Source organism: Dasypus novemcinctus, chromosome 12, assembly GCF_030445035.2.
Source record: "Dasypus novemcinctus isolate mDasNov1 chromosome 12, mDasNov1.1.hap2, whole genome shotgun sequence".
NCBI classification, from domain to species: Eukaryota; Metazoa; Chordata; class Mammalia; order Cingulata; family Dasypodidae; genus Dasypus; species Dasypus novemcinctus.
The window spans coordinates 20,836,577-20,862,136 of NC_080684.1; the positions used below are offsets into that span (position 1 = coordinate 20,836,577).

Here is a 25,560-nt window from a genome sequence, read left to right on the forward strand (position 1 = left end):
AGGGCGCACTCCTTGTGCGCGGGGCTCCCCTACATGGGGACACCTGAGTGGCACAGGACTCCTTGCGTCCTTGCACGCATCAGTACTGCGCATGGGCCAGCTCCACACGGGTCAAGGAGGCCCGCGGTTTGAACCGTGGACCTCCCAAGTGGTAGGCGGACGCCCTATCCATTGGGCCAAGTCCGCTTCCCATAAAGCCTTTAAACTAGAGCTACTAACAACTTTTTTTATAATTCTGGGGTATTTTAGGATAAAATTATTTCCCTTTAAGTGTGCGATTTACAAAATGATCTTATTCATAAGTGTGATTTTAATATGAACAAGGACAAGGGTGAGTAGTTATTACCCATTTTTCCAGGCACCACCAAGAATGCTATTAAATTTTTTCTTCAAATCATATTTTCTTCCAAATGCACCGCTGTCTACACTAATATTTCAGGTTTTTCAAAGAACTGATATAATTATGAATATTGTTGATAGTGCTTGCTAGATAAGCAGTACATATGGTTAGTCTGTTAAGAGTTGTAATTTTTGTGTGTCAGTTACTCTTCCAGGTAGTCATTGAAACATTAAAACTAGAGCTTTTTTCCTCTGACTACATCATACTTCATACTACCAGTTCACATAGGTCTTTTTTAATGGCCTCAATTCCCATAGGATCTTGAGCAGTAAGAAAGAACATACTACTTCCAAAAACTGAAGCAAAATTACAATCATATCAATAAAATGACTGTTAAAGACTAAGGTCTAATTTAAAGATTCAGTACACAGAAACGACAATCAGATGAGAGTTTTATCATTAACATTTATTGATGGGACGGATAAATACAGATTGAGAAACATACTTGACAGCAAGATATCAAACTGATAGCCAGACTACAAAATGTATACAACATCCTTTAAATTTTTTAAAAACTTTTTTGAATTTTTTACAAAGAGCCCTTACTGTTATGGTCACTTATTTACTATCACTCATCTATTACCAGTAGAGATCCCAAGGGTAGCATCCAAAACGGAGGAGCCCCAAGGAGGACAGAGGCAATGGCAGAAAAGTATGCTGAAAAAGGACTCAAGAGCAATACAAAGAAAGCAGACAAAAATCTCACCACAAAATTGTACCTGAGTGACATAGATTGGTGAAGGGTTTTACTCTTTTCTTCCTTTTTTGGCTCTTTGGTCTGATAAGAAAACAGAGTTTTCAGTATGTGGAGTAGAGTGGCAGAAAAGGTCGGTTTCAAGTCCAGAAACCTAGATTAACACTACATTAGGCTGCTGCATTCTTTTCTTTGGGTACCTAAACCAACCAACACTTCTACTTTCTACCCAATTTCAATATAATCTAACCACTAATCAGTTTGTTCTTCAGTTTTCAACCGAAGAGTTCCTGATTATCTGTTGGAGACATACTTGCTCTGGCTTCAACTGGTATGCTGTCAAGCATGCCTCTCCATGCTTAACATTGCAACACAAAACCCAAGAGTCTTTCCCTTCTTTTCATTCAACCACAGAAACTCACTCATAAAGGGGAAGAGGAGACACTGCTTTTTAGTAAACATTCTTTTTCTTTCCCTCCCTTTCCCAAGGCTAAATTCATATTTAAAACTTTAGGAACATTAAAATAGAGGGCTCACCTGCTTAAAAAATAATTCTGATTCCAGATCACTTTATCAGGTAGGATTACATTACCATGCTTATTTCAAACTCACATCCACAAAGGGATAAAAAGACAAACTAAAATTTGACAGTGTGGTACAACATGAACATTTCCTAAACCATCAAGTTCAAACACTCAGTTAAAAGCTGGGTGTGAAGAAGCAGCAAGATAAGATTTGGGGAGATATCAATGTCATTGTAAGCTTAATGGGACTGCAGAGGGCTTATTTCTCACCATCTAATGGATTGCACAGACTGCTTAAATCCTCCCAAACCCAAGAGAATATTTGTATTCCAACTTCAAGATGTCCTAGAATCTCCTTTTCTGGCATTAGTATCAAAATAACTCATCAACAAAAGAAAAATCTTAAAAAAAAAAAAAAGGAAAAAAAAAAAAAGAATCCATTCCCAGAAGATGGGAAACACAAGTTTAAAAGCTAACCATACTGGGATAGCCCCTCTACTGCCTTTGTCTTGAAGCAAGGTATGAGGGCTCCACATTTCAATATGGGGAATTATGCAGCAGAAGCTTAAGGAAACCCAACCCTGGTCTCACCATGATTTTACTTCTACACCCTAATCCAATACTGTTTCCAACTGGAGACTAAAACAGTTTCTAGTAACAATGGTGAAGCCAGTAATATAGAACTATGAAAATGTTAAATTAAATCAAAACACTAAAATCACGAAAAGAAAAAAAGGAGTAGGAAGCTGAGGTTCTCAAATGTGGTAGATATGGAAACACAGTGATAGATGAGTGGGAAGACTAGAGTAATAACTAAGTATTTTCTAAACCCAAAAAACATAACTGGTACTTCAGAAGATCAATTTGGCTTTAGATTAATGCTTCAATAGAGTGCATTTAACAACAACACCCGTATCTGATTAAAAGCCCTAAGGACTATCCACAGGTATTTGTTCTTTGCCAAGATAAGATGCAAGCAAAGTTTTAGGAATGAGATTTACAGAACTTGAGGCTCCAGGCCTACTTACCACCATCACTTATCCTTGATAGCCTAGGTTAAAAGGAGGGAAACAAAACTCATTTTACTAGATTTTGGATGTATAAACCCCATTTCTCACCATTTGAAAGTGTGAGGATAGGGAAGACAGAATTTAGAAACCACACATCTTTCGGACGCCTTGTTAAGTTTATGGAATTTGAGTGACATGCATGCTAGCTGGCAGGCATATCTAACTCAAAGATAGTGCAGCAGCTTCATGCAGATCCCAGCAGGAGCATCATGACGTGTGCAAAGATCTAAAAGCAGACACTGTAGGTATCTTAAGACAATATCAGGCAATATTTATATAGAAAAGTCTCTAAATTGACCTATATCACCGAGATCTAACCTAGTACAAAGACCAGACCACACAGAATAAAGCAGTTCTTAGGCCCTAGAGTAAGCATTTTTCTAGTTCACTCCTGACAAAGTTCTAAGGAACTTAACTACAGTATTGCCACACAGAACCGCTACGAGGTCATGTGGAAAAGTGGCTGCCTCTGCAGTGAGGCAGTGCATGTGATTAAAAAAAATGTGAAAGCTGGAAAAAACATTTGCACAATCAAATCAGTGATCACCAATTCCACAAAGATACAAACACAAACTAAGCGGCATTTTCCCTTTGGGAAGGTCAAGAAAGGAAAGAGACGCCACCAAACAAAATCTAAACAAATAGAAAGCCTACATTTAGTAAACACAACCACACACATCTACCAATTATCTAACACAACACAGAAAATATCAAGAAAGAGGAAAATATCACCTATAAAAGTGAGTGACATTCAAGTCAAGAAGCATTACTGGTTTATAGGTCAGCAGAGAGCTCCTAATTTTATACAGCAATGGCAGGCCTTCTAGACAGTTCCAATATCCAGAGATGCAAGACACTAATTCCAAATAAGAACCAAGTCTTTTCATCTTGCACACCTTCAGTTAAGGTTTATTTTACAAATTCCTTCCTGTCTTAGGTCAGTGCATCATCAATTCAACTGTCTCAGTTTTTCTTCCCAACCTGTTCGTGGCAAGCAGCAGCACATGTACAATTCCTGTCTCCCAATGACTTCCAATTAAAAGAATTCAACTTCTCCCTAAGGAATATTCAGCGTGAAGAATGCTGTGTTACAAACAAGCATTCAGATTTGCTCCAGAGCAAAAAAATACCATGAAGACCAAAGAATATCAAATCAAATGATCTAAGGTTAGGTGGCATGTGTCTTTAGAGCGCCTGGCTTAGAATTCTTCCTAGCACCTTGAAATATTTCTCATCAAAACTGTTCACTCCTAAAATCTGGGACAATCAAACCCCCCTAACAAGACCCGTTTTTTAAAGAATCCTTAGAAATCTCCAAGAACCTCTGTCCAGAAGGAAAAGCCACCAAAGAGGACAATCTAAGCATAACAGTATCTGTGGGCTAGGCTAGCTAACTCTCATGGCACTAGTACTGTCTGAGCCACAAGCTCCAATCTCTAAAGTCACATAGGCCCACCAAAAGAGAGGATGCAGCTGTTACCCTTCAAATACACAGATAAAAAGCAAGTTACATTCATAATGTACTTTAAATACAATGTCCTAAAAGTTCCAAATCACAATTGTGTTTTTAGAATCCTTTAGTTCCATGGCTTCTCCCAGAACCATTCTCACAGCCTAGGCTTTTATAGACAGGATATATAAGCACATTCCCACTCCCTTCAAAAACCCTGAGAATGCTCTGACTTGAAAACTTTCCCAAAGCTGAACTTGAAAAAGAAACACACCCAATTCTGTGGGACAGAAGCTGGCCTTGCTCTCTAACCCTTCCTCCTCAACCCCACCTTTGTTCTGCATCAAAGGAAAAAAGGGGGGTAAAAAGAAGTTTTATAATGGAATCAAGAGTCAGGCCACTGGCTATAATTGCCCAAACTAGAATTTAGAGGACTACTACTCAATTATAACATAAAGAAAAGGAAAAATACCAACATGTCAAATGTACGCCTCTTCCTCCCTTTATGTTGAAGGCCACACCACATTCTCTCTAGTAGACCACTGGTAAGTGAAAATGGTGAGGGACAAGGAGGGAAAGTAAAACATGATTTTTTTTTAAACACACACACTTAAAAAACACACATACTCACACTTACATACACACTTAACGGTCTCAACACTTCAATTGGCCTGAGCCCATCACAGAACTCTTGGCCAAAAGCCTACCCTCCCACCCCAGTGCACGCCCCCACCCTCCAATCCCATCCCCCCAAACCCCCCAAGGGTGTCAATGCTATGTATCTCATACACACAGCAAAATCCCTCTCCCCTCCCCGATTATATATAAAAAAAACTAAACAGATAACTTACTTTCTTTAAATTATTTTTTAAAAGTCTTTTAAAAGATTTTGACGTTTAAATACCTCCTCTCCTCTGACATATTAAACTCCAAAAGGATCCACAATTGTTTGATAAAACAAAATCTCCATATTTCAGTTCTGGCAAGAGGAGGGATGATATCAACTCCAATCAACCTAATTAGGAGGTGGAGTAGCCAGGAATAGAGAAAGTGTTCTTAATCCTTCACAGCTTCAACACAGTCCCACCTCTCTAATACCAGTAAAAACTATAATAAAATAGTTACATTTCTGAGGCAGTAAGATATAACAACAAAGGCCCTCCACCACCCCCCTACCTAATTCTCATTATCAATTTATTCCCTAGTTCAAGAAGGGTGACATATTTCATAAGGGAAGCAACTTTCTTAGTCCAGAATCAGTAGTTTTTTTAAAAAAAATTACTTTTTCAAAAAGTTTTTTCCTTTTCTTTTTTTTTTTTTACTTAGGAAGGGGTGGGAGTGGTGGAGGAGGTTCTGATGGTAGAGGTGGTGGCCGTGGTTTGTCTGTATTGCCAGATCTGGAGGAGATTCCACCAGCCCGTGGATTCAGATATTCACTGTAAGACTGAACAAATTCAAATGCAGGGGGCTGAGTGGGCTGAACACCCTGGGCACTGAGCAAAGAGTGAAGCATATTCACAGTATCTTGATAGTCTATTGTCTGGGTTGTGTTGTGGCCATTGGCCCCAGTGGGGCCTTTATCCAGTTTCATATGAGGAACACGAGTTTTACAGCTGGGCTGTGAGAAATGAAGGCCACTTGTGTCTGAGCTATGCCCAGGCAACTGGGGCATCGTAGGAAGAGGAGGAAAGGGAAAATTTACGGAAGATTTAGTACTCTTGGAAATCTTGGCTGGATAATCAAATACTGCTCCCCCAGTCTCTTCAGGAGGGCCCCTTTTACGAGCAGAACTGGAAGAGGAGAAAGAACTAGACAAGCTATAGGCTTTGTGTGCTAAGGTGCTTGTCTGGCTACTATGTTTTGGATCACCTGGACGTTTGTTCCCAGTGCCAGCTGGAAGCTGTGAATGCGAGTGCTTGTGTGAATGGTGATTGTGATGATGATGATGATTGGATGGATGAGTCTTGTGCTTTTCTTTGTGCTCTCGGCTCTTTGTGACACTGTCATCAGCAGAATTGTGCTTGTCAGCTGCAGGATGGACTTTAATACGCATTTTTATCTCCTCTGATTTTGAAGATGTTCCTTTATCTCCACCTGCCACTGGAATTCGCATTTTGAGAGCAGTTTTGTCAGCCTTTTCCAGAAAGGGCCGTTCAGGGTTTTCTGAACCCTCTAAGGGCATTTTCAGAATGACAGAAGAATGGCTATCATGATGAGACAGCAGATTTTGGGCAGCGTATGCATACTGTGACTTCACATTAGCCTCCATGTTCTCCAATTGCCTCTTCTGGGCAGCCAACTCTTCCGCATGCTTTGCACGGTATTCTTTCAGTGACACTTTAGCTGATGGCACACTCTTACTACTCTGCTTCTGGGAAATAAATGCATTTGACCCATCCTGTTGCAAGGAATGATCAACTCCCATAAGTGCTAAATTCTCATTAGTCCGATGACCCTGAGCAGGTTCTAGTTTAAAAGGAGGTTGAGAGGACAGCCAACGCTCAGACGGCAATATCTCCACACTACTTAAGTTGCTGGATGACTCTTCAGTAGCTGGAAGGGAAGGCACTGCACTCGTGGTAGAAGAAGTTGACATGCTCATTAAACCTGCAATAGTTGTATCCGAAGAACTCTGGGAAATCATATTGAGGATTGTCTGCTCCGATGTGTTTTCATCTGCTCCTCGGTCATCTGCTTTTGTTTTCTGGGCAGCCTGGCATGCCTAGAATGAAGCAAATTACATCTCTTCACTTAAGGTAATTTATTAAATGAAAAAAAAAAACAAAACACTGAGCATCTATGTCTTCTTACAACTATTTATGATTGCAGTTAATCTAAGCAATTTCTAGAAATTTGGGTGTGATTTTAATAAAATATGAAAATATAGAAGATAAACTAAGTACTCTCAAGCCTCCTTCCAACTCTAGACTCTAAGAGGCAAACTTATATTTCTGCAACTCACTCAACTCAGGAGAATGAAAGTAAATTTGGCAGTCTGGATTTATAAGAAATGAAGGGGTATTTTTTTTTTATAAGGAAGTGCCAGAGATTGAACCCAGGACCTTGTACGTGGGAAGCAGGCACTCAACCACTGAGGTATATCCACTCCCCAAGGGGAATGTTTTTTAAACAATCTTCTACCTGACACTGGAAAAAGTACTAATTCTATTACTCATAACTTTGAAAAACAACCTGAGACTGAAATCTATAGAAAACAAAATTCTAAAATCCATTTTCAAAGGTAGGTTATGGAAAGCAGATGTGGCTCAAGCATTAGGCTTCTGCCTACCACATGGGAGGTTCCCAGTGCCTTCTAAAGACAGAGAGCTAGTGTGATGTAGGCATGGCAATGTGACGCAACAAGATGACACAAGACAAAAGAAGAAAAACTTAATGAGAGACACAGCAAAGCAGGAAACAGAAGTGGCTCAAGAAATTAGATGCCTCCCTCCCACACTGGAGATTCCAGGTTCAGTTCCTGGTGCCTCCTAAAGAAACAAGGAAGACAAACAGAAACAACAAGTACAAACAACAAGGGGATGGGGAAAAACAAATAAAATAATAAATCTTAAAAAAGAAAAGGTAATATCAAAGAAAATTATGATACCAGCTCTAACCTTGAAATTCTATATCTTACCTCCACTAGAAGACAACACCCAGTGACTGAGAGAAGTCACTTTTTCCCCTTTACATTCTCCAGTAGAAAAAACTCAGTCAATGGTGGTGGCCAAATGATCATATCACAAGAGTTACACAACACAAAGCAAATCTTGCTAACAACTACACCCACTGACTTTCAGGCCAGCATCCAAGCTCTAATGTCGAAGTCATGATTATTACATAATTATAAAAAGGGAAATTCCAAACCTAGGATGCATATCTGATTCTAGTATATTCACTGGAGCAGTCAAAAGAAACTGGTTTTGATCTACAAACAGCAACTCTTACCCTCCAATTTCGAATGCGTTTGAGCCTGTTTGGGGTTTTCTCGAGAATCTGCAGAAACTCATGTGTCAGTTCTACAAACAAAATAAAACAGTGAAAGAAGATTGAGGGTGACAGAAGTAAAGAAACAAGAATAACCTCAACTAACTCACTATTTCCATCTGAATCAAGTCACCTTCTGCCATACAATGTGACTGTTCAAGAGCAAGTGCTTTTCAAAGTCCCTTACTCTAAAACTTACCATCTAAAAGTTCCAAGGTCACAGTGGCGTCAACATACTCCCACCAGTGCTTCCCGTCAGTTGAGACTGGGATCTCCCAGTTGGACCACTTGCAAGCCAGATGAATGCAGACACAGGCCACCACAGGAGGTGTGTACTGCAGGCTAAATGTGGTCAAATGCAGGCTGACATCAGAGGGAAGGAAACAGAGAGTGTCGTGAGCTCTCAATTCTGAACCCAAAGCTAAAACTCTCCATTATTTAAAAAAAAAAAAAAAAAAATTAAATAAAAAGTTTGAAAAACACTGGAGAGCAAGAAGGGCAAGAAACATCCAGTGCTCTGATCCAGCACTCAATATAATGATCTTCTATTAACCCACCTGCTCAGGCAGCAACATTTCCAAATCTTTCTTGACTACACATCATTCAATCCACACACTGAACAGTGATCAAAAAGGAAAAAAAAGAGGAAAAAAATGGAGAAGAAAAAAAAAAAAAGAAAAAGAAAAAAAAGGTTGGGTATACATCACCCAGCAGGTAACAGGGGTGTTTAAAACAATCAGTTTTTGAAACAAAGATGTATTATCCTGAGAATAAGCTCAGAACTTAAGGAAATAATCTAAAAATGATCTTGAATCTTGCCAATCATAGCTATCTATTTATAATTAAAAAAAGATAATCACTCCCTCAAAGTGTGAATATGCTTGATTAATGGTTTATTTTTTAAAATTTCCCATATCAGTCTATAAAAACAAACGTCTTAGCCCTGACAGTCATTAGGGGCATATCTTTGGTTTTTCATGAACAACAACAGATTAGAGAGGAAAGCAAACAAAACATTTGGTATTACTAGTTACGTATTAATCATTTATTTAAGAGCAGGAATACTGCAACTCTACACAAAAAGTGTCTGTTTTGTTTGGGGATAGGGAAGAAAAAGGAATTTTTTAAAAATGTCATAATTGTTGCAGAATCCTCCAATTTAACTGAATTTTCAGAACCGTGCTCTTGGGTATTTTAAAGGAAAGTAATAAATACAGCATCGGGTAGGGTCTCAAAGGAATCAGTACTAAATAATTATAACACCTTGGCAAATAAAAAACACCATGGAAATTTAAAGTACAACATGAAAACTGCACAGAAAAGTCAACATTTACAAAAGAATTGTCTATAACACTTTGTATCGAAAATCATTTCCATGCGTAGGTCTTTGAGTCCTAGTTTGCCAAGTGCTAGACCTGTATCTTTAAAGCCACATGCCCAACAAAAGGTGTTAATTCCAACCAAAGAAAATAGAGGGGAAAAATTAAAATATAAACCTGTTGGTTGCCATGAAGTAAGAAGTCTGTGCTAAGTCCTTGCTTGCTAAAAAAAAAAGGGGGGGGGAGAAAAGTTGTTAGTCCCATCATTCATTCTCAACAATTATTTAGTAAACACCTTAATATTTGCAAGGTACTGTGTGAGTACAGCAGTAAACGATGTAGATATGGGCCCTGACCACCCTATATTTACATTCTACCAAAAGAAACAGATGAACAACTTCTAATTATTATATTAATATTATGCTGCTTCCAGACTTAGGCACTCATCGTTTTATTCGGCATGCCAGTTAGGGAATACTTATTCAAATGCATCCCTGGGCATTCTCCCTAGTTTGATTCAATATGTTTGGAAAGGGATGAAAGCATTTTTAACAAGAAACTCAGAAATCCTGATGCAAAGAGAAACACTAAGAAGTACTGGGCTAGGGAATGATCCTAAGTGAGAGGCAAGAGCAGAATCCAGAAAGCCTGAGTATATTTGGGAAAAGTAACTTTTACTGAAAAGAAAAGTTTAACTTTTTAATTGAGTTGCCTGTGATATAATCCCCAAATCAACAAATAACGCATAAATAATATATTACAATGAAAACCCACATTTCTCCTTCAGAAAAAATCCATGTCAAAAAATTTTTTATCTCCTTATGAACTTGGTCTTTTCAATATCAGTATATGTCAATCTCCATTTAATCCTACCCTTGCTCAACATAAATCTTTTAATGCTTCAAATATAAAGAACTAGGGAAAATTTGGGAATTTTCAGATGAAACACACATTAGTGGAATGTAAAATAAGGCTAATTATCTACAAAACTATAAAAGGTACTTAAATTTAGAACGGTATTCAGATGTTCTTGATACCACTATTTAAACTAAACACAAAAGGAACTGGATTTTATTCAATTATAGCTACTAAAGTTAAATTTAGAAAAAAGACTGCCAGGACTACCTGACAATCCTTTATTGGAAAGAGATTCAAATAAAATTCTAGATGATCCTCTGGGTGGCCTTTAATAAAGAAGTATCTAGGACAACCAACCCCAAAATGAAAATAAGATCACCCTTCTAAGACATCCTTAAAATTGCTGCTAGATACTTATGACTTGGTGACTTTTCAAAATCTGCCCTAGCTTTGACAAATATTCTCAAGAGGCTAACTCTCTTTAACTGGAGATCATCTAGAAACATTGATTATTATAAGAACCCAATGGAAAAACAGCTAGTCAGAATCACTCATTTTGATTAACCAAGACAGGTTTTCAATTTAACTTCTGTCCAAAGCAACTGGGTTACATCTCTATCAACAGCAAATCATACCCTCTAAATGGTAAAACAACTTAAAACAATCATCTTGAGTTGAGATTCCTTACCTCGAACAAGTTGAGTACACTTTACCACATGCGTATGTGGGTGATCAATTGTTAGTTCAAAGCCTTAAAAAAAAAAAAGGAACTGGTTAAAAAGCTAAAACTACTCAGTATTTTATACTTATATGTGTCATTATTAAAGATGTCTCTTATTTCCCTCTCCCAAAACTGCTATTCAGAAGCTAAGAGAGTCACAAAAAATAGATAGCATGTTATTCTCAAGATGTATTATCTTCACAACTGCTTTATTTTATTTATTTATTTAGCCCAGAAAAGCTGACTTGAGACTCAGAGCCCAAGAGTTTTATTGGGGGATGGCCGCACAGACACAATGATGAGTCTTAAGTACGGAAATTCCGGATTATCATAAGGAAAGCTGGCATTCAGTGTCCCCAAGAGGCAAAGCCATGTTACCTGAAAGGCATGTGAAATGAAAACATATACACCAAAAGACCTGTACACAAATGTTTATAGCAGCATCATTCATAACAGCCAAAAGGTAGAAAAAAGCTATAGGCCCATCAACCAATGGATGGACAAACAAAATAGTATATTCATACTATGGGACACTACTTGGCCATAAAAAAGAATGAAGTACTAATATATGCTATGACATGGATGAACTTTGAAAACATCATGCTAAGTGAAAGAAGCCAGCAACAAAAAGCCACATTATCGTATGATTCCATTCACATGAAATATGCAGAATAGGCAAATCCAGAGAGACTGGAGATTGATGGGGGATGGGGGAATAGTGTCTGCCAATGGGTACAGGATTTCTCTTTGGTGTGATGAAAATCCTCTAAAATCAGATGGTAGTGATGTTTGCATAATGATGTGAATATACTAAAAAAACACTAAATTATAAAAGGGTGAATTTGTATGTTTTACTCTAAATGCTTTTTGTATTTATATATTATTTGTACCATTTTAAGAATAAGTAACAGCAGTAAAGGATGGGTTAAAGTGAGAAAAAGGCAAAAAGACTGGTCAGAGTCACTTTATTTTTTAGAGCTGAAAAGTCCCACTAAGATAATAAAGCTAAAGATAGAGTTGAAGAAGGACAACCACCACACCAGGGAGCCTAGAGTGCCTACAAATGAAAGCAGGAGGATTGCATCCAGTATCCATGTGGAATCTGAGCCTCCTCTTGACACAGAGGTGCAACGGACACAACCAATCCAAGGTCCACAGAGAAAAGGTGGCATTGGAATGGGAAAAGTGGACATGGTGGCTGATGGGTATGGGGAATGGCAGGAAGAGATGAGAGATGGAGGCGCCTTTGGGACTTGGAGTTGCCCTGGATGGTGCTTCAGGGGCAATCACCAGACATTGTAAATCCTCCCAGGGCCCACTGGATGGAATGAGGGAGAGTATGGGCTATGATGTGGACCACTGACCATGAGGTGCAGAGATGCCCAGAGATGAGCTTACCAAATGCAATGGATGTGTCATGATGATGGGAGTGAGGGTTGCTGGGCGGGGAGTGGTGGGGTGGGGGTGGTGGGGTTGAATGGGACCTCATATTTTTTTTTAATGTAATATTTTTACAAAATCAATAAAAAAAAAAAAGGAAAAAAAATAAAAATAAAATTAAAAATTAAAAAAAAAGATAATAAAGCTAATATAGTCTCAATACCCTGAAGAACCAATAATCTCTGAACACAAAACATTTTTTGAGGAACAAAAGAACCTAAGAGAACCTAATATAAAGTTAGAAGAAGAGTCACTCAAAGTGATGACTACCCTTCTAAATCTCAACCTTGAAAAAAAAATGATTTAAACCTATTCCTCTCTTACCTCAGTTTTGTTGCTTTTCATCATCTCAGTGGCAACAGGTACTGATCATTTTATCCAACCTCAAATGCTCTTGAGCAAAATTACTTAGTGGAGGATGAGTATGTTTATAAAAATTGTTTTTAAATAAGTTTCCCAGAGATATAAGTAAAAGAAATTCTATTGAGAAAGTTACATGATATAAATTATACTATAAGGATAACTGATTGCTATGAATTAGATCTTGTTTTTCCAATTAAAATAGTAATAACGTAAAAATGAATTTCATCAGGAAAATATCATTCTCTGCTGAAATATGATTTCCTTGGAGATAATTTAAAGTATGCAGAAATTAATTTTAGAGATACTTTAAAGACTTCATTGAATTTAATATAATACAGATATGTAATAAAATACAGCTGTACCAATAAATTTCCTACACAATTCATGAAATCCTTCCTTACCAAAAGAATTGAAAAATGATAGTCCAAAGGTATAAGAAAATCTTTATTTTCCATATTTGCTAAGTTTTGAAAGGCAGTCTCTCTGCTGAAAATAACAACACGAGAGTTGCCCCTACAACAGCTGCAGCTTGAGTTCCTCCATCTCCACTACGCATTTCTATATACTGGTTATTAGTTTTAAAAACAGACCATAAAAATCCACTGTAGGCAAAAATTCTTTAGAAAATTTCTATCATTATTTATAAGAAGCTTAAAACCTTAAAAAGAAAATCATGAACCCTAGAATGGAAAAAAAAAACGCTGTTATTTCAAAAGCCAGCTATACCTGCAACTCTATCTATGGTATAGGCCTGGGTTAAACTCTGAACTCTACAACCGCTGTAGTATAGAAACAAAAATCATCCCAAGGGGTTTTCTTCCTGTTTCCTATTTTACAAATCTTGAAATCATATTATTATATTACATATATAATTATCTTGTTAAGTTTTGAAGGAAAATAAACTTACCTAAAGTCTGCAGAATTATGCTTTCTAAAATCGCCAGATCTTGAACCTGTTGCAAGTAAGCCTACAGATAAGAAGACAGAGAAATTACTCCCCGAAAAGGCACAAGTTTTACTCCCCAATTCTCTAACATACTTAAAGGGAAACCAAAACAACAAAAGGCAGGGGTGGAGTTTGGAGGTAAGGTAGGAAATGATATACAGTCTTTATCCTATTCAATACTGAATCTCCTTAAAAATAAAAATAAATAAATAAGTAAAAAAACCAACTAGGGTGATACACTGAAAGATAATAACACTTTATTCATATCTGGTCACAGCACAAGAACCAAAGATTTGTTCATTCTCAGACTGATACTTCAGGTTTTAAAATTCATGTGATTTAGACACAAGAAAATTAAAAATATACCTTTTTCCAATAAACACTTGCAGAGCCTTCCAGCAGTACTGTAAGCATCTAGTTGGCCTGTCAAATATTTGACTCCTTTAAACCTTCCCCTTTTAAGATCATGCTAGATTTCTAAAACTTAACATGAGTTTGAAGGAAAAGGAAATAACTGGGAAAGAAAAAAACAAACTCTCTGAGATCTGTGCTGGCCAACACTGCATCCACTAGCCACATATGGCTACTTAAGCACTTCGAGTGTAGCTAAAGTGAAATGTGCTGAAAGTGTAAGTAAACAAAAAACATATATACACGATTCTGAATAGTTAACAAAAAAAAGAGAAAAACGCCGTTAGTAACTTTTTAAATATTGATTACAAGCTGAAATTATAATATTTGCAATAGACTGGGCTAAACACATATTTTATTAATTTAATTACACCTGTTTTGTTTTGTTTTGTTTTAGGAGGTACCAGGGATTGAACCCAGGACCTCATACATGCCAAGTCAGCACCCAACCACTGAGCTACACCTGCTCTGCTTCACCTGTTTTTCCAAAATGACTTTTTTTAATGAGGTTTAAATGTTTAAAATGTTTTAATTACATGTGATTCTCATTATGTTTCTATTGAACAGCACTGGCCAGAAGTTAAGAGGCTTATTTTGTAGTTCTTAACTTTCCACTTAAGTTTATGATCCTCACACCAATGCCAGTTTCCCTTTCCATACAATAGAGAAAGTATCTTCTCCTAACCATCTCATAAGGACTAGAGACTTAGGTGAGAAACTGTAAAGACACTTTGGAGAAAGAAAAGAGAAAAAAAAAAAAAGTGGGGATTTTTTGTTTTTATTTTTTAAATTCAATTCTATGGGCCAGTTACATTTATGGACTCACACCTAGATAAAGTCCAAAACAATCAATTTTTTCAACAAGAGTTACTGGTGCAGTGCAAAGAGAAAATAAAGGACGTGAAGACAAACTTTACAAGCAAAACGTGTAGTTCACATTTTGTCTCCAAGAACTTAGAAATGTAAGACCTTTCAATTTCTCACAACTCATCTCTCCAGTCACTGACTTTTAAAGCCAGGAGAGTTTCCTTTTTTAAGTAAATCAAGGTAGGATGCGAAAAGAAAAAAAACTTTTTTTTTAATTTAAAAAGCTATGTGTACGTTCATAAGAAAAAGGTCAGTTAAGAATATATTAAACCAAACTGTAATCTGCAGTTTCATCCTAGGAGTAGGAGGGGAGATGAACTTTAAATTTTACTTAAAATATTTCTTAAGTATTTGGGTTCTTTTATAATGAGTATAACTTCTGCAATTTCTTTAAAAGTTAAAGAGAAAACAAAAACTAGTGACAAGACTCATTTTTTTAAAGGATCCAGAACAAAAATTTATAAATAAGAATGTTCTTATAATGGTATCTGTGGTGATGAAAAGCTATAAACTATCTATGTATCTTAAGGGAGGCTAGTTAAACCTATATATACATATGATAAAATACTATCTAGACCTTTTTAAAAAGTAGGAAAGATGGAAAAATATTTAAAATACAATAAATGAAAAAACATACGAAACAGAAAAAAAGCTAGAAGTAACAGTGTTTCAATGCCAGGTAATATATTTTCCTTTGTTTTCCTGAATTTTTAAATTTCACTATCGTAAACACAAACTTTTGCCATAAAATTTATATAATTTTTTGTTAAGAAAAAACACTGAAATGCCCCTTTAAGAGTCCCCATCAGGCTCCAGGAAATCAAAGCTATAAAATTAAATTATAATCAAAATAAAGAAAGAAAAATAGATGTGCAATTAACCCCGTACCTCACTCCTCGTATCAGGAAGTGATTCCTGCGGATGGAGACAGGTATGTGCTACTTTGATGACATGTTCCAATTTTTTGGGCTGCTCCTCCACTTTAGCTGCTAGAAATAAGGCTGCTGGAGCCACAGACTAGGTTGAGAGAAAATAAAAATATGTCATATTTACTATTTATTTCTAGATCAAGGAGGATCTAAAAAGAGCTAAATTTCTAATGAATCAAGTTGTCTATGCCTTTTCACATACTTAAAAGGTCTTCCCCTCTCCCTTCTACCATTAATCCATGTCCACTTTTGAGCACCAATTCTTCGACAAACTATCACTCATTAAAAGCTGTCTATTGTGAAAAGCTACTAGATGTAGACAGTTTATTTAAAATTAGATTCTTTATGAGTTTGTATCAAATCACTAAGATTTAAAAAAGGGTATACAACGAAATGTCCAGAATAGGCAAACCCATAGGAAAAAAGTAGATTAAGAAAAAAACAAAAACAAAAAACCAGGGGCTGGGGGTTAGGGGTGGAAGGCAATGACTACTAATGGGTATGGAGTTCTTTTTGGAGTGAAGAAAATGTTCTGGAATTAAGATATGGTGATGGCTGCACAACTTCATAAATACACTAAAAACCACTGAATTGTGAATATTATGGTTTGTGAATTATATTTTATTACATATATTACAAACCTTAAAAATATAGAACAGGGAAGCGGACTTGGTCCAATGGATGGGGCATCATCAAACCCAGGGCCTCCCTGACCCGTGTGGAGCTGGCCCATGCGCAGGGCTGATGCACGTACAGAGTGCCCTGCCACGCAGGGGGGTCCCCGCATAGCGGAGCCCCACACGCAAGGAGTGCGCCCCCTAGGGAGAGCCACCCAGCGCAAAAAAAAGTGCAGCCTGCCCAGGAATGGCGCCGCACACACGGAGAGCTGACACAAAAAGCCGACGCAACAAAAAGAAACACAGATTTCCGGTGCCACTGACAAGGATAGAAGTGGTCACAGAAGAACACACAGCAAATGAATGGACACAAGAGAGCAGACAAGGGGGGAGAGGGGAAGGGGAGAGAAATTAAAAGGAAATTAAAACAATTCAAGCTCATACATTACTAAGCAACATAAAAAATAAGAGATGGGAAGCAGATGGAGCTCAAGCAGTTGAGGGCCTGCTTCCCATGTGCAAGGGCCCAGGTTCAATCCCCAGTACCTCCTAAAAGAAAAATTTGAAAAAACCACTCTCACTGGGGAACACATGTAGCTCAGTAGATGAGCAGCTGCTTCCCATTTACTAGGTCCTAGGTTCAATCCCTGATACCTCAAAAAAAAAAAAAAGAGTAATATGACAAATGTAGCCTAGTAATCTGGAAAACCTCAAGAAGTGGAACTTTTCTTAAACTGAACAGTTAATAAAAATAATGGAACATGGAACATTGAAGATTTTTAAGAGTGGCACTAAAGGGTTTAGAAAAGATGTCAAGTTTAAAAAATATTTAAGAAGATTAATCTGGTAGTAGGAAGGACTAGGAGGAAAGAAAAGATGGAATATATTAAAAATTAATTTCTAAAAAAGAAAAAGTTTTAATAATCTAGGCATAAGGAAATAAAGTTTGATGTGAACACTGGCAGTAGAAATAAAGGAAAAAAGAAATACAGGCATCAGTTTGGAAAACAAACAAGATTTCACTAAATTACATGTATATATTTGCATGCAGAGAAAAAAATTCTAATAGGATATATTTCAAAATGTTAACAGAATTATTTCTGGATAGTGGGCTTACAGGGGAATCTCATTTTCTCCTTTACATTCTGATATAAATTTTCATTTTATGTATATAATGAAAATATATTTTTATAGGGGAAAAATTAACCGAACTTTATAACAGAATAGACAAATCAAAGACAATACTAAGGTTTTAAACCTACAACTTTGCCTTCAAGGAGCTAAAAATGTATTTGAAAGGACTAACCCAAATATGGTATACAAACAATGGGCAGAAGGCTAAATAAAATCATATTAAGGAAACGGACTTTGGCCCAGTGGTTAGGGCGTCCGTCTACCATATGGGAGGTCCGCGGTTCAAACCCCGGGCCTCCTCGACCCGTGTGGAGCTGGCCATGCGCAGTGCTGATGCGCGCAAGGAGTGCCCTGCCACGCAGGGTGTCCCCCGCGTGGGGGAGCCCCACGCGCAAGGAGTGCGCCTGTGAGGAAAGCCGCCCAGCGTGAAAAGAAAGTACAGCCTGCCCAGGAATGGCGCCACCCACACTTCCTGTGCCGCTGACGACAACAGAAGCGGACAAAGAAGCAAAAGCAGACAAAGAAACAAGACGCAACAAATAGACACCAAGAACAGACAACCAGGGGAGGGGGGGAAATTAAATAAATAAATAAATCTTTAAAAAAAAAAAAAAAAAGAGGCCAGCTCTTTAAAAAAAAAAAAATCATATTAAGTCAAACACTGCAAGACATAAATTTCAGTGCATTTTTGTGCAACCATGTAAAACACTTAATGTCCCTCATAGAATCACTTGCCAACCTGGCTTATCAAAAGGCTAAGTTTCTTTCTAAGAGGAATTCTTATACCAATTAAGAATATGAAATGTTCTCCAATTTAAAAGAACAGTAATAATACCAACTAATATTTAGTGACTGTATGCTCTATGCAAGCACTTTGTTAAATAATTCCTTCAAATACTATCAATTCCTCTATGAGGTATGCATTACTGACTCCACAGAGATGAGATAACTGAGGCCCACAGTAATCTGCCCAAAGCCATATATATACCCAGTAAGAAGTGAAGCAAGGCTTCAAATCCAGACATGTCTGCTCCAGAGTCCATACTCTTAACCATTAATCTTGGCCTCTTAAGAATCAACTAATCTGACCCAAATTTGTTAGGCATTTCAGCACAACATACATAGACACACTCCCAGTTACTAGTTCACCACTACTTTTATATGCCCCTATTTGAAAATATTTAAGGCAGTACATACAGAAATTTAATCAATGAGATTTTCAAAAAGAATAAATGCAATGCCAGAAATACGTCCACTAAAGAAACAGTTTACTTCAATCACGAGGCAAGGGCTCTACCACCCAGGATGTTGAAAACACACTTTGATCTGAGTAGTGGTTACATACATAAAATAATTCAAAACTTATCTAGTTACACACTTCAGATTTAGTGTGCCTTACTATACATCTTATATTTCAACAAAAATTTTTTTAATTTTTTTAAAAAAGCAAGATCTCAAGGCCCCAACACTATAAACAAAGAGAAACAAAATGAAAATTTTATACTACCTGATCCATGTCTCTAAAATATATGAAGAGCACATATAAATTAGTAATCAGAGTAAAAGGCAAAGAGCATCTACAACCAGTCAATTTTTTCAAATTCTTCAATTTCGTAAGAAAATGACTAAAGGACATAAGAAGCTCAACTTCGCTAATTGAAGAAACACAACTTAAGAAAATAATTTACCACTGTAACCCTACCACTTGACAAGTATTTTCTGAAATAATATTTGTAGTTGGTGAAGGTATATAGAAAAGGACGCTCTCCAACACTGCTGGAAACAGAGTGTATTGGTATAATCTTTTGTAAGGCAAATTGACACTGAAAAAAGTTTATTTAAAATAATAATAACCAGAAACAACCCAAATACTAACAAATAGACAGTTTTTAAAATAAATTATGGTACTACACAAAAATACTACACAGTCATTTAAAATAATTAGAAAGTGATATGAAAAAAATGTCCAAAATATATTACTTTATGACAATGTATGGCATGACATGATTTTTATAGAAATACGTAAATGTTAGTATATGCACAGAAAAATGTCTTGGATGTTCTAAATGTCAAAACATTTATCAATCTTTACCTATGGAGAATGAGATTCTGGCAGAGCTTTCACATCTACATTATCTATTTCTGAATTATTTAAATCTTACCATGAACATAGAATACCTTTGTAATTATAAGAAAAAATATTAAAAATACTTGAGGTTTAATCTATAGGAGTTGAAATCGTATGTCCAAAAAAAGCCTGCACATGAATGTTTACTGTAGTTTTATTCATAATTGTCAAAAACTGGAAGCAACCAAGATGCCCTTCAATAGGTAAATGGATACACATACTGTGGCACATCCATACAATGGAATATTACCCAGTGAAAAAAAAAAGAGAGAAATGAACTATCAAGCACGAAAAGAAAACTGTATATTGCTAAGTTAAAGAAGCCAGTACTTAAAGGCTACATGCTGTATGATTACAACTATAAAACAATATGGAGAAAAGCAAAATTAGAATAGTAGAACTGACAGGAGACAGTAAAAACACAGTGGTGGCACAAGTACGGGAGAGGGCAGGCAGGATTAACAGGTGGCATACAGGGCACATTTGTCAAAACCCACAGAACTGTATAACACAAAGAATGAAACCTAATGTAGAAGAAGGACAACCACCACACCATGGAGCCTAGAGTGCCTACAACTGAAAGCAGGAGGATTGCATCCAGTATCCATGTGGAATCTGAGCCTCCTCCTGACATAGAGGTGCAACGGACACAACCAATTCAAGGCCCACAGAGAAAAGGTGGCACTGGAATGGGAAAAGTGGACATGGTGGCTGATGGATATGGGGAATGGCAGGAAGAGATGAGATGTGGAGGCACCTTTGGGACTTGGAGTTGCCCTAGATGGTGCTTCAGGGGCAATCACCGCACATTGTAAATCCTCCCAGGGACCACTGGATGGAATGTGGGAGAGTATGGGCCATGATGTGGACCATTGACCATGAGGTGCAGAGATGCCCAGAGATGTACTTACCAAATGCAATGGATGTGTCATGATGAAGGGAGTGAGTGTTGCTGGGGGGGGAGTGGTGGGGTGGGGGTGGTGGGGTTGAATGGGACCTCATATAATTTTTTTTTAATGTAATATTTTTACAAAATCAATAAAAAATTAAAAAAAAAAAAGAAACCTAATGTACTACAGACTTTAGTTACTAATGTATCAATATTGATTTATCAACTGCAACAAATGTGCCACACTAAGGCAAGATGTTAACAGAGGGAAATAGTGTGTGGGAGGTTTATATGGGAGCATTCTGTACTTCCTGTACAATTTTTCTGTAAACTTTAAAAATTGTTCTAAAAATAATAAAGTATTATTTTTAAAATGCTATGCTTAAAATACATTTATAAACAAAGAATTCATTATATACTTGTGAATTTTAGAACACTCCAATTAAATGTTTGCATCACTTAAAATTTTGACTAGGAAAAAAATGTATATGAGAGCAGATGTGGCTCAAGCAGTTGAGCACTTGCTTCCCATATGGGAGGTCAGAGGTTCAGTTCCCGGTGCCTCCTAAAAGAAAGGGGGAAAAAAAAAGCTCCAGTGAAAAAACCAACTCAGGGGAGTCAATGCAGCTCAGTGGTTGAGTACTGGCTTCTGACATACAAGGTCCTGTGTTCAATCTCTGGCCCCAGTACCTCAAAAAAAAAAAAAAAAAGAAGGGGAGGGGTCTTGATGGGACATATATAAAAGCCACAACAATGCATTAAGTCCTCTGATTCATCACAGCTAAACTCTTGGAATTAATATATTAAAGGGGTGGTATTTTTCATCTAAAACCCATCTTCTACAGAAGATAAACAATCACAAATTAAATGTAACACTGGATTTTGGAAAAGGTCAACCAAGATTATCTCTATATTGGATATTTACTAAATCCACTCAAGTTTACTGAAAATAATTTGGAGGACACACAGAGAAGTGAGTCTGTGTCCTTGGTAAGCTTAATATCTATAGGAAGGAAGATTTAACTGAAAGGTAAAAGTAGGGGGAAGTACGTATTATCCTACATATGTATAGGGTAGACTGATTTGAGATTTATTTCACCCAGATTCCAAATCTATGTTGTAATAAAAGGTAAGAACTGTAGAATACCTTCAGAATTTGCAAGGCAGCTATATACCATATACATCCTCTTCATATTTCTCTTTGTCCACTACCTTCCATTCTTGCTCTATCATATAGCTTACATTAGGTGCTAAAATGCTTACAAGGAATACTCCTTGCATCAGAGGTACAGAATGGATAAAGGAAGGGGGCAATATCTAAGCTGACTGGAGGATACTCAGCAAAAATCAGGAATACTTAATTCACAAAAATCAAAGTGTTGGGGTGGATGTGGTTCAAGCAGTTGAGCAACTGCTTCCCACACAGGAGGTTCTGGGTTCAGTTCTCAGTGCCTCCTAAAAGTACAAAGAAAACAAGCAAACAAACAGAAAAAAAAACAACTCAGGGGAATCAGTGTGGTACAGTGGTTGAGTGCCAGCTTCCCACATATGAGGTCCCAGGTTCGATCCCTAGTCCCAGTACCAAAAAAAAAACCAAAACGCCCCCCACACCAAAAAAAAAAAAAACACCAAAAAAAGCACAAAGGTTGCCTATGCAGTTCCTCCAATACCCATTCTACCACTATCTTACATTATAGAAGCAGTAACCAGCTTTACTGATTCTTTCCCCAAAACATTAAAGAGATCACAACTAGCAATCTAAAAATAAGACAAAAAAAGCATAACCTTTTTTTTAACCACAATGAAATAGCTGACTCTTAAATCCATATGTAGTGTTCATTTATCCCTATTAACGTAAATTTTATTAGTCAAATATAGTCTTACCTGTAACTGGGCTATCACTATGCACACACTTCTAAGTCATTTACAATAATGTTAAACAGGGCCATTTCAAGCAGCCAAACTGAAAGTAGCATGGTTAACAATTTGGTCCAGAAAAAAAAAATCCCTTTATTATTTTCTTTTTCCTGTTCCCAAAAGTCATTCCCCAGTCATTATCACATTACCTCCCCTTTTCAGACACTGGAATTTTGTCAAAGCCTTTCAGAAAAGCTAAATAACATATTTGCTTGTTTTCATATATTCATAGTATTTACCACTTCAAAAAGTTAAGCATTTCCCTGTAATGCAACTCCCCAACCCAAAAATAATATATTTAAGTTTTCAATAATCTGTTTCATTAGAGACTCCACCTACTCTAGGGTTGCATTAAAACTATCAGACAACTGCCTAAACACTTTATTGGCAGGCTGGATTCTCAATAGCAGTGTTACATCTAATGAAAGTGATCAAACCTAATTTCTAAAACTCAAATCCCAGTTCAATAGAGAAGACCAACTACAAAAGAAACAGGAAGCTGGAATCATTTATAAAAGGGTAACACCATATAAAAAATTATACTTACATTTCGAGGAAACTGTGTAAAGGACTGAATCATGTAGAATCGATGCATGTATACTATAGCAGTGTTGATAGTCAATTGTGAGCTAAAGTGTTCAAGTTAAGGCCCAAAAACAGGCAGGCAGGCAGCAATTTCCCAAACTACAACCATTATCGCCTCCCAAATAGACCATATAGCCAAACACATTAAAATGCTAAATTAAAATTATATTTACCTCACCAAATTAAAGAGCAGATCTGTTTTCTTCCACCAAATTATTAATGGCCACCTGACCCTGAACAATGCCTTACAAAAATAGGTACTCAATACAAATTTGTTGAATAAACAAATGAGCTCCTCAGGAAGTTTGGACCAAGATGAGATATAAATGAAACTATGTATGATCTAAACCCTTCTGTCACTTGCCTACTGCAATAATGATCCGTTAGCTCAGAATATTTCTATATGAGATTTACAAGATCCTTCCAGGTATCTTCAATGCGTACTTCAACTTTTACGCTACAGCACTTTACATTTCAGTTCCTCTGTTTTCTGCCAAGAAGCTTTCCCCCATGGTAGATATACTACAGAATCATTTGATACTCATTCATTCACTGAAAGGAAAAATCTTTAAAGGCATTACTTCTAAAAATCTCAGAAGACTGAAATGCAGGGTAGACAGATGACACAGGTGATCCCATAATGGGAACTTAAAAAACACCACAAACACAAAAAGGAAAGGGTTTTAAGAATGCGCTGAAACAAAATTCCAAACAAAAAGACAACTCATTACCGACTGGATGCTTGGGATGCAAGTTGGATATGTGCAGCAATAAAGAGGACACATCTCTCGAAATGAGCACAACCTTAAGACACAAACATTACAGCCAGCATCACATTTCATGGAAGCTGCAACCCAAGAATAACCTTTAATATGCAGAGTAGAAAGAACCTATATTAGTTTTCCCTGCGACAAAAGAATATATTTTCTGATAAATAAAAATACTTGGAAAAAAATCACTACAAGTATTTCATCTTTGAGAAATGAAGAAAATACACATTAGCACTTTCGGCTATCTAAGAAAAACCCAGTATTTTGCAAATAATTTTTAAAAACATGAGATCGTAGGTCTATATCCCTACAAATTTAAACAGACATCATTACACGTAACACTAACTTAAAACAGCTGCCCTTTGATTATCCGAGTGCCAAGCATTGTGCTGAAGCAAATGAAGTTATCACCCCATGTTACAGATGAGAAAACCAAGAATTTGACAAGTTTACTCAAACAGCTAGTGAGAGGACCGAATTTGAACCTAGGCTGCTGGGGGCATTCGTTTCAGTCCACCCTATAGATCTTCAGGTTCCGAATTTCTCAAAACCCTCTTTACATACCAAGTTTGGGAAGAAGCCATCAAAACAGTGAAACCTCTACCAGAGTCCTAGGGCAGAGAGGAAAAGCAGAATGTCAAAGTCGCGAGACCAAATTAGAAAAGGAAGAAGGAGGACTACGGAGGGCCGGTCAAAACACAAATCCGGGGAGGACAGGGTTTCCCAGGACGGTTGGTGGCAAGCGTGAACGAGCGGGAAATTAACTCCGCCTCGCTTCCCTAGCGCGAACACTGAATTTGAGTCCGCCCCATCGTGGGCTCTCCGACCAAGAAACATTCAGCCCGTCCACCCTCTTCCCCTTTCCGTGCCTGACAGGGCCTGAGGCCTGCACTCCGGAGCATGGCGGGACCGACTCCAAGGCCGAAGGCCTAGGCCGCAAGGATACACGTAAAGACGCTGCCCCATGTCCTGTAGCAGATTGGCCGCCTGCTGGCGATAGGAAAGTTCTTTATCTGGGTCCAGGCCAAAACGACGAGATGGGCTATTTTCCAGCTGTTCTCGAGTAAAATACCACCGTTTGTTGTTGTTCTTCCTCTCTCCCTCCATAGTGCTTCAACCAAAAGGCAGCGGCGGCGGCTGCAAGCACTTCCCAGCGTCACCTAAGCGGCGACACACATCCGCTGTGCGGAGGCCACTTCGACGTGACGAACTTCCGCTAAGGGTCGCCAGACAGGTTGTGACACTCTTCCGCCGTCGACTGCCAATCAAAGGGTCCACTTCCTGAATGGATCTCTGGACACCCTGCCGCCGAATAACAGCCAGTAGAGGACCAGAAAAGACCTTCGTTCTAAGACGCAGGCGCCAGTCATGTGACTTTTGCGTCGAAGGGTGGGGTTAGAAGTTCTCGTTCAAAACCACTTCTCTTCCCGCGATAACTTGGCTGAGCGTTCCTGCCTCGAAAAGCCGGGCTCGGCAACAGTTGTTCCGGAATCAGACAGCGTTGCCTGGGGGCCTCGGTGGATTCTGTTCTGTTGGCGATG

At 37.6% G+C, this 25,560-nt stretch overlaps 1 protein-coding gene across 2 annotated transcripts; it reads right to left on the minus strand.

Moving 5' to 3' along the window:
* Positions 1–785: 785 nt before the first annotated feature.
* Positions 786–25,226, minus strand: CCNT1 (cyclin T1). Of its 2 annotated transcripts, XM_004468361.5 has the most exons (9): positions 24,966–25,226; positions 23,212–23,293; positions 15,939–16,067; positions 13,734–13,794; positions 10,991–11,053; positions 9,622–9,667; positions 8,325–8,488; positions 8,087–8,157; positions 786–6,860 (listed from the first exon to the last, which is right to left on the minus strand). In XM_004468361.5, exons 1-9 carry the CDS (start codon positions 25,124–25,126, stop codon positions 5,457–5,459), a joined length of 2,181 nt encoding a protein of 726 aa, XP_004468418.2. In that variant the 5' UTR covers positions 25,127–25,226; the 3' UTR covers positions 786–5,456. The 2 variants fall into 2 exon arrangements, with proteins under 2 accessions (XP_004468418.2, XP_071074913.1); XM_071218812.1 differs by lacking the exon at positions 8,325–8,488 and having other exon boundaries at positions 5,433–6,860.
* Positions 25,227–25,560: the final 334 nt, after the last annotated feature.